The sequence below is a fragment of the Glycine max genome, chromosome 7 (genome assembly GCF_000004515.6).
Source record: "Glycine max cultivar Williams 82 chromosome 7, Glycine_max_v4.0, whole genome shotgun sequence".
In the NCBI taxonomy this organism is placed as follows: domain Eukaryota; kingdom Viridiplantae; phylum Streptophyta; class Magnoliopsida; order Fabales; family Fabaceae; genus Glycine; species Glycine max.
The window spans coordinates 5,161,131-5,169,977 of record NC_038243.2 but is presented as its reverse complement, the minus strand read 5'-3'; the positions used below and the strand labels follow the sequence as shown (position 1 = coordinate 5,169,977).

The 8,847-nt window shown below is 32.2% G+C and overlaps 1 protein-coding gene across 2 annotated transcripts; it reads right to left on the bottom strand.

Annotated features, from left to right (window-relative positions):
* Positions 1–3,018: 3,018 nt before the first annotated feature.
* LOC100814032 (mitochondrial adenine nucleotide transporter ADNT1) lies at positions 3,019–8,561 on the bottom strand. 2 transcript variants are annotated; one of them, XR_001389126.3, is made up of 9 exons: positions 8,155–8,561; positions 7,528–7,576; positions 6,914–7,077; positions 6,601–6,638; positions 6,191–6,303; positions 5,881–5,994; positions 4,768–5,112; positions 3,923–4,087; positions 3,019–3,267 (listed from the first exon to the last, which is right to left on the bottom strand). XR_001389126.3 is itself a non-coding variant. In XM_003528755.5 (8 exons), exons 1-8 carry the CDS (start codon positions 8,313–8,315, stop codon positions 4,004–4,006), a joined length of 1,068 nt encoding a protein of 355 aa, XP_003528803.1. In that variant the 5' UTR covers positions 8,316–8,561; the 3' UTR covers positions 3,704–4,003. The 2 variants fall into 2 exon arrangements, 1 of the variants encoding a protein (XP_003528803.1); XM_003528755.5 differs by lacking the exon at positions 3,019–3,267 and having other exon boundaries at positions 3,704–4,087.
* Positions 8,562–8,847: the final 286 nt, after the last annotated feature.

The window sequence follows — 8,847 nt, the reverse complement described above, 5'->3', positions numbered from 1 at the left end:
TATTGAACCAAAATGTTAGTAAGTTACCATTGGACTAAAATGTCAGTAATTTTTCATTGGACTAAAATGTTAATATTTTTTTTGACAAAAATGTTAGTGTGTTTTCATTAGACTAATTTGTCAGATCTTAAATTTCATTTCATTTAAAGGTAAACTATAATTTATTCTTCATCTTCTTTCATTTTTATCGTTGTAAGCATAACATTACAATAAACACTTAAAAAATTAGGAAAACAAACACAAATTAAAACAAATAACATAATATTGATTAATAAGCATAATTACTTTAACAAACATTGTAACTCAAATGCAACCACAACAACTAGTAACATTTTTTAAAATTTGATTAATTATTTTTATTGATGCTTACAAGTTATTTTATGTTAGATGTTACATATTTGTAGGATGAGATTAACTGCTCTCAATTTTCTCCACAAGTTAAACAATATGCAGTTAATTTTGAAAACTGAAAGTGCTTCAACTCCAACTACTAGTCAAAGTGTTCCAACTCCTAATGTTGTGAGTGACTTTTACATATAAGTGATCAGTTATTGTTAAATTGTGTTATTCATAACTAGTCACTATTTATAATTGTTGTAGGAAACAAACTTCATACCTCCACCATTGTCAATTGTGTTTAGAATTAGGCCTTCAACACAAATTTGAATTATATTCCTAGATGTATCATCTCATAGGATGAACCAACCGAATTACATGAGTTTCATATCCACACTAGGGCTGCCCCGCTACCAAGATTTGAAGAAGTGAAATATGAGATATGTTTATCTTTTACTTATAGTAAATTCTGACTAATTATAATTTGGAAAATTTTGTAATGATTAGTACGTTGTTATAATGATTATTTTTGTACATTGGTAAAATGTTAATTTTGAAAATTTTCTATTGTGACAATATTAGGTAGTGACAAAATTAAGTCGAGTTTCATTTTTTGTAAGAATTAACTTAATGGTTGTGTATTTTTATTTGAATCTCATATTTTGGCTAAAGTACTTTCACATTAGAAATTTCATAACAATAGACATATTATGTTTAGTGATCAATATTATGCTTATTATTATGTTTTTTCTAACTTATGTTTGTTTTAATATTTTTAAGTGTTTATTGTAATGTTATGCTGACAATGATAAAAAAAAGAGAGGAAGATGAAGATTAAATAATATTTTATCCTTAAATAAAACGAAATTTGGGGTATGACAAATTAATCCAATGGAAACACACTGACATCTTGATCCAAAAAAATATTGATATTTTTGTCCAATGGAAAATTAATTATATTTTGGTCCAATGGTAACTTACTAACATTTTAGTCTAATGAAGACGTAATGACATTTTGGTTCAAAAAAATTACTCACATTTTAGTCCAATGAAAAATTACTAACATTTGGTCTAATTGTAACTTACTGACATTTTGGTTTAATCTATCTAATAGTTATGTTGACAATCATTATTGTGACATTTTTGTCCCTGTGTGTCACATAGACTCTTTCATTAACGATAACGAGCAGAGATTAACGGACGAGTGAATTTGTTACATCTTTTTCACTTTTGAGGACTAAAAATTGAATTTTTATCTTTCAAGAATGAATTTGTCCGCACTCTACACATTCAAAAGCAAAAATCACTATTTATCCATAAAAATATTTCATTTAAATCATGATTTATAGTAAAACAATTCTTTGTTCGTTTGTACTTCATCATTATACTTAAAATTTACAATAAACCAAACCAGTTTGAACATAATTAGAGATTCTATTTAATGACTGATTTCCTAAATTTGGTTTGAAATTGAATTAAAAACTTAGTTTATTGATAAATAAGTTGAATTTAAATTATGTATAGTTTAATTGGTTTATGAAATAACTCGAATATTTATAGGATGTATATATAATAATATACTTTACATGCTATATTTGTATAATTGACTTTTTAATTAGTTTAATATTATTTTTATTTTTTGTATGAAATAAAAAATAATAATTATAATTTAAAATTGAATCAATGAAACGGGTTGAACTAAACCGATTTTATATTATAAATTCATACAATTGATTTTCTTTTAATTAATTTCAATTTTTATGAAATAAATAAATGTAAAATATAATTTTAAATTTAATCAAATTAATGAGTTGAATCGAGTTATTTGCACACTTAAATCGAGTTAAGTTCAAACTAGAAAAAATCATATTAAAGTTAAGTAAGTTAAACACAAGTAAATTTTTATTGAATTCTCGACTCAACCTAACTTATCTTTAGCCTTATAGGAAACATATATTTGTCTTTTTAAAAATATTTCTGAAATTACCATCTCAAAGATAACTATATTTATTTCTTGTACCAGTGATAGGTTATTATCATGAATATTTATTAAATTAGGATTAGAAATGAGTTCAGTCAAATTGGACCTTGCTTAACTGACTCAATAAGACTTGATTTCACTCAAAACTTGACTTAAGTTTGATATAACTTTTTAATATATTATTTTTTCAATGTTACGAACCAAACAAAGAACCAAGGATCAACGAATAACTTCACATTTGGAGAAGGATTATTCAAACAAAGAAACATGGAATTGAGACAAATTGTATCAATGTTTGCAGGTTCTAATTAAGCCCGTGTCATTAGCTGGGAATCCTCTCCCATAGCTACTTTTACTAACTTATGAGCATGCACATATGGAAGCTCACATTAATTAATTTGTGATCCATGATGGGTTTTTTTAGTAGAGAAAGAGAATATGGCAGAAGAATAGAAATAAAGAGACATCATCAAGAGACTAAAGGTAAAGCTTAACATTTTATATCCAAAGACCTTGAGACCGCATTTTGGGTAGGGCTTCAGGAAAACAAAATATTGAAGAAAAATGTATTTATGATAATTTCTTTAAGTTTAAAGGGGATTAAAATTTGGCACATGAAATCCTGCTGCTACTTTTATTTTTTTTTGTAAACGCAACAGGGGGAAGTAAATTCTCTTAAAGATTGTTGTAGCACTCAGTTATTGACATCTAATTAAGCGTTGCGTACTCATCCATTATGATCAGCCACGGAAGAAAAATGTAATATCTTTCTACCACGGAGGATTACAAATCAACATAAAGAGGAAAAAGGATGTTCCTACAAAATTTGTTTTGAAAAGTTGGTCTACATCAAGTTATCCCAATAGCATCAGAAGCTGTGGTTCATCAGAGTGAAGAGGATGGGGACAACGCCAGCACCAAAAAGTTAACTCCTGTGCCCACGGTGTCATCTGCCATCGTGCATTTCAGTTGTTATTCATCACGCAATTAAAATACCAAAGTAACCAAACAATGCACAAGTATTAGACTAGAAATGAAAGAGAGAAATTGACTACTTGTCCCTATTACCTAGTTACTAATTATAGTGTTTGTAACCCTAAATAAAGTATTATAATATATGGCTAAATAGTTTCAACTTGATGGTTCTAGCTTTGACTTGGAATGCTGAATAGTTTGGGAAACAAAATTCAGTTGAGCATAAATGGACAGAAAAGGTGTTCGCTACATTTCAATGGGCTAGCAAAACAGAAATAGAGTGTTCGTCCAACCCTGCTATTTCTAATTGACTCCCAAAAGAAGAGTAAAAAACATTGTCACAGCAGCAAACGTTAATCATTCAAAACCATATAATAATCCATGGATAGGAAGGGGGTAGAGGCGAGCAAATTTCAGTTAAATGCAAATTCCACTAAGAAAAATGATTTCTCAACTAGTGCAGAAAGCTAGGAAGATATGTCCTTGCATTGTTTTTCCACAACACTTATTATGGACAAATAGAACAAGGAAAACAAATAGAACAAGGGAATAAATTTATGGACACTATCTCTAAGAGTTTCTAAACTCATCCTTGGAGAGATGAAAAACAAGAAAATATCTGTAAGTTACCATCTCTGCATCCCCTTGCCTACAAAAAAGAAAACAAAGAAAAACCACACCAGGTGAACAGATATCTGAGGTTATCAAACTTTAGTCCGATATTCTGATCTCAACTCCTAAAATGTCCTTCACCACCTCATATGTTACGAATGCAATTGCTATTGATGGGACCACCTGTGAAACATCAAATGAGTTAAAGAATGCTATAAACAAAAACAAGGCCATTAAGCAATAAGTTCAGGTAAATTTATTTAACAAAATATACAAGTTCTTTAACATTGCAAAGACTACAGTGCAAGGGATATGAGAAAACTTTAAACACCAAGCTTGAAAGGACCATTAGGTAGTTTCATCAAACAAATGGAATTATCTACTCAAAGATCTCTTTGCATGGTTCTTGAACACAAGTAAAGAAATTCAACAGCAATCCAAATTTTTGAGACCATGCATACAGTAAAAAATTTGTAAACAATCCTGAGTTTAGCTAGTGTGCATGTCTGCTGTTATCTTAATCTGTAACCATCAACTAGTTAATAAAATCAATAACTCAATGTGTGGCTCAACCAAAGCAATTAGTGTTGCAATCTTGGCTTTTGGTTAATAAGGCAAGCTTATTATATCAGAGGTTTATGTCAGCAGAGAATGATTGAGGGAATCCCACATAGGAGTCATCCATGTCATGTGAAACTGTCATGCAAATTTTCTTCCTTTCTAGTGACCTTAGAACAGTGATCTTACTCTAGAATCTAGATTCTAAAATGATGGTAGGAAATGCAAACCTTCTTGTTCAGACAAGAAAAAATCTATAATACAATTTAGATAGAATAGATCATGAGCATCAGATGAAGACTAACCTTTACAGAGTTGGGCACCAGACCCTTGTATAATGCACCAAATCCCTCATGCTGAACAGTTTTTCTGAATGCATCGACCATTCCAGTGTATTCCAGTGGAACTTTGCCTCTTCCATCGCCAGTTAGAACAGAAGCAGCATGGTTCCAACCGACCATCTGCATTCTTCGACGGATAACGTCAAGAGGGTAAGCAACAGTTTGTCCAACAGTTCCAGCAGCAGCACCACAAGCCAGGCGTGTTGTCACACTCAACTCAGAATTTTCAACTAGACCAAATGGGTTGGATTTAATTAAATAATCTTTTAGAGACTCATAGACAGCAAAGTTGAGACCTACATAAGGAATCTGCGGAAAAGAGAGCAAGAGAGTATTAATTCTGACAGAAGCACCCAAGAAGAGGGCTTGATTCTATGCAAAATTACAATATGACTCGGTCCAATAGTCCCTTATAGTTCTGATTTCTGAAGCATAAAGCATGCAGAGAAAGTTGCAGAACAGTAAACTTTTAGATCCCTATAAATTTAATTGCATGAATATTAGGAGTAACCTGACTGATATAGTTTGACTCAAGTTCTGTTTGAAACTAAATTTAATGTTTCTCCTATCTATCTTCTATCTAACAGTAATGCACGACTAAATGAATAGCTGTATCTAACCTACTACAAACAGTTATGACCTAACAGAAAACCCAGATGCATACCCTTCCTAATATCCTGCACCTATAAGAAATGCCAAAAAGGATTGATAAAGCAAAGGGCCAAATATTGTTAGAAGTTCATGTCAAACAGTTTTAAAAAAAACTAAGTAAATTGTAAAAAAGGATCAACCCACTCAAGCCATTTATTAAGAGTTCAACAGTTAAAAATCTTTTTTTTAAAAAAAGTAAACAGGTTCAAGCGTGTGCTAACTGACTGCTCACAAAGAAAAGGTAAAGGAGGGAATACAAGATAGATGCATATAACTATACCAAGCAATCTAAGAAGAAGTTCAATTCCCAATTCCCACGAAGATTGTAATTAAAGATGTTAGCATTTGTTATAAATCCATCTTCAGGATCATAAACATAATCATCATCTTTATAAAGAGAAGATATATTATGAAAATGTTACTCACAACTCCAATAACTGAAGGAAGCCAGCCCTTATATAAAGCACGAGGACCTTCTTCCCTAAGCACAGTAGACAAAGCATGGAACATTCCTCTGTACTGATATGGGGATGCCTCAGTCTGCAAATAAAAGGCAATGAACTTTCAGAGTTTCTGCCAACAATGAAGACCACAAAAACATGGATACACTGAAGTTTTTTTTTTCTCCATTTAATTTTACGATTATTAGAAGATGTATTTTCAGCTACCATTCTAGCTCACAACAAGAAAAGCAAGCACTCGGTAAAAATAAAAATAAAAATGAAAAAAAAGGCACCTGCACAGTAATCCTGCCTCGAACCATATCCATTGGATAAGTTGCAGACATAGCAATTATTCCAGCACATGCTCCAGCTCCAAGACGTAAAAGAGGAGTCAGCTGAGCATCCTCTGCAGAAAGCACAAGAGAACATAATTAGACAGACAGCCAGAAGGGTTTTAATATCAACAAAGTTTTTGTCAATTCAAAGAGAAAATGAAGTTTGTTTCAGCCAGTGTTGCCATAAGTGGATATAAGTACAAAAATAATAATAACCCAAAATGAAGAATTTTCCAGAAAGCAGAGCTTCCCTGTCCAACTCATCAATCATCAATCAAATCTGTACTTGCCCTTGCTTGCTCTACTAAAAAAAATATCTTGACTAAATGCAAATTATTTCAAGAAAAAAATGGAAAACATGAACATACCATTTCCAGTTTGCTGCTGATACAGATGCAGTATACCTCTGTCATAATAGGAAGGAATGATTAGGAAGAAAAAAAGAAGCAGGAGACAGAGTTTAAAAGATATGAAGTGGGATACACTGAAATATTAAGAAAAAATGTTAGCTGCTGGAGTAACCCTATTTAAATAAAACCATGTAGGAAAAGGAAAATATTAAGAGAGGATTGCATAAGATGATTGGCATTTGGTATAATAGTCCCCCGAATGAAAACAAACAAAAAGATACTAAACAATAAGGCAGTCCTCACATTGTTTTGTATCTAAAGAAAAACTTACTTAGAAGCTTGCTCATAACTGAAGAACTTAACAGCAGAATTAGGGACAATTCTAGCACAATTAGTACCATTCCCTTTGAAAAGTCCACGAAATCCTTCAGTCCTCCATATATATTTTAGGCCTTGTACTGTTCCATTGTATTTAATGTTATGAGGATTCTGGACCTGCATATGGCAAGACCACAGACATGTCATATGTAGAAATTAAGATATATACAAACAAGCAAGCTTCGATACAGTATACTTTGATCCCAGTATATACAAGCAAGGATAATTTGTTAAAAGTAATGAAATTAAATAGTATGTTTGTGTATCTCGTGTTTCAATGCTTTTAATATTCATAGGCATTAGTGTCTAGGAAGTTACATCGGTAATTATTATCCTAGGGAATAGTCTCCACTAGTCTATCAAGAATCTATATACATACATACATATATATATATATATATATATATATATGGTATGTAGAACCTATTGACTACATTTTCTCTTGAATAATAAAGCATTCTCGTTCTCTAAATTCTATCCAAAATATTTGTTCTATCTTCCTTTAAATTCCACCCTACCTCTAAATTCAACAAATTCATGTAGATCTAAATCACTAAATAAACTAACCTGCAGCAAAATTTTCAATCGTTCCAGAGGAGCAACTGCAGTACGTGACCTGCACAGACACAAAAAGTTTGGTGTGGTTAAAACTAAACATAACATACACCAAAACAGATCCCAGAATTATTGTCAAGAAATAGTTTCCAAGAAAATTGGATTATGGGTCGTTATAATTGTAACTAAATCTCAGCTCACTGAAATGAAATTCAAAGTTAGCACATGTTAACACAACCTTAGCAAGGCAATAAGTGAATGAAGATTTTCCAGTGAATTTCATTATAAACCACACATACAAGCACAACCTTATTCCAAAACCCCAACACTGAGTGGTTCTTCACAAATCACAAGTGATCCAATCCAATTAAAACAAAACCACACCCATTGACTTCCAAAATCAACAGCATCGTTTATATTCAACAGATCCAATACTCAAACCACTTCACCAAACACAAAAGCCAGATTAATAAATTGATCAAATTCATTAACCACTCTGAAATTAAAAAGCCAAAAGCTTCAATCTCCACTGTTCCCTGGCGATCCAAACCGCAAACACTTCCAATCAACCAATTACATATTCATAAATAATTGTTTTATTAGAAAATATATAAATAGGAAATGAGAAACAGAACTGACACTCCTCCGGCGACGCCACCGGCGACGAGCGACTTGCAGATGCTGGCGAGGGCGTAGCTGGGAGCTTTGACGACGCCTTCTCTGGCGAGCTTGGCCTCCTCGGCGAGATTGACGATGGTGGTGACGGCGGAATCCCCGGTCTTCACATTCTCCGAAGCCATAAATAAGGAAAAACTACGTACTATTTATACCCTAACAACCTAACCGGAGGAAAATTAATAGAGGTATCTGAGTCGTCGGAGATTGAGAGATCTCGGCAGGGAAACGGCGAATTCGTTTCCGGCGATTACTGCGGCGAAGCGATCATCACTCGCTGGCTCTGAGTGGTGGCTGCGGAAACTTAGAATAGAGAGTGAGCTCACACAAATGCCAACTTCTACTACAAACTCTACAATACAACCTGCGCCAAGTCACGCCGTTAAGACACCGTTATATTATTTATATTTTCTTTTTTCTTTTTCCTCCATTTATAGTTGAGGACACTTCTTATCACTGTATTAAAACAATTCTTAGTCTTGTTTTATTTTTTCTACAGAAGAATTAAAACAAAAAAAAAAAACTACTCATTTTTTATTTTTATTACATAATTAGTTTAAGTAGAATTAAATTTAATCCTGAATCAAGATCTCAAAATCGAAAAAAAAAAAAAAACTGGTTGAAAAACTCAATCAAATCCTTCGTCAAAAATTAGTA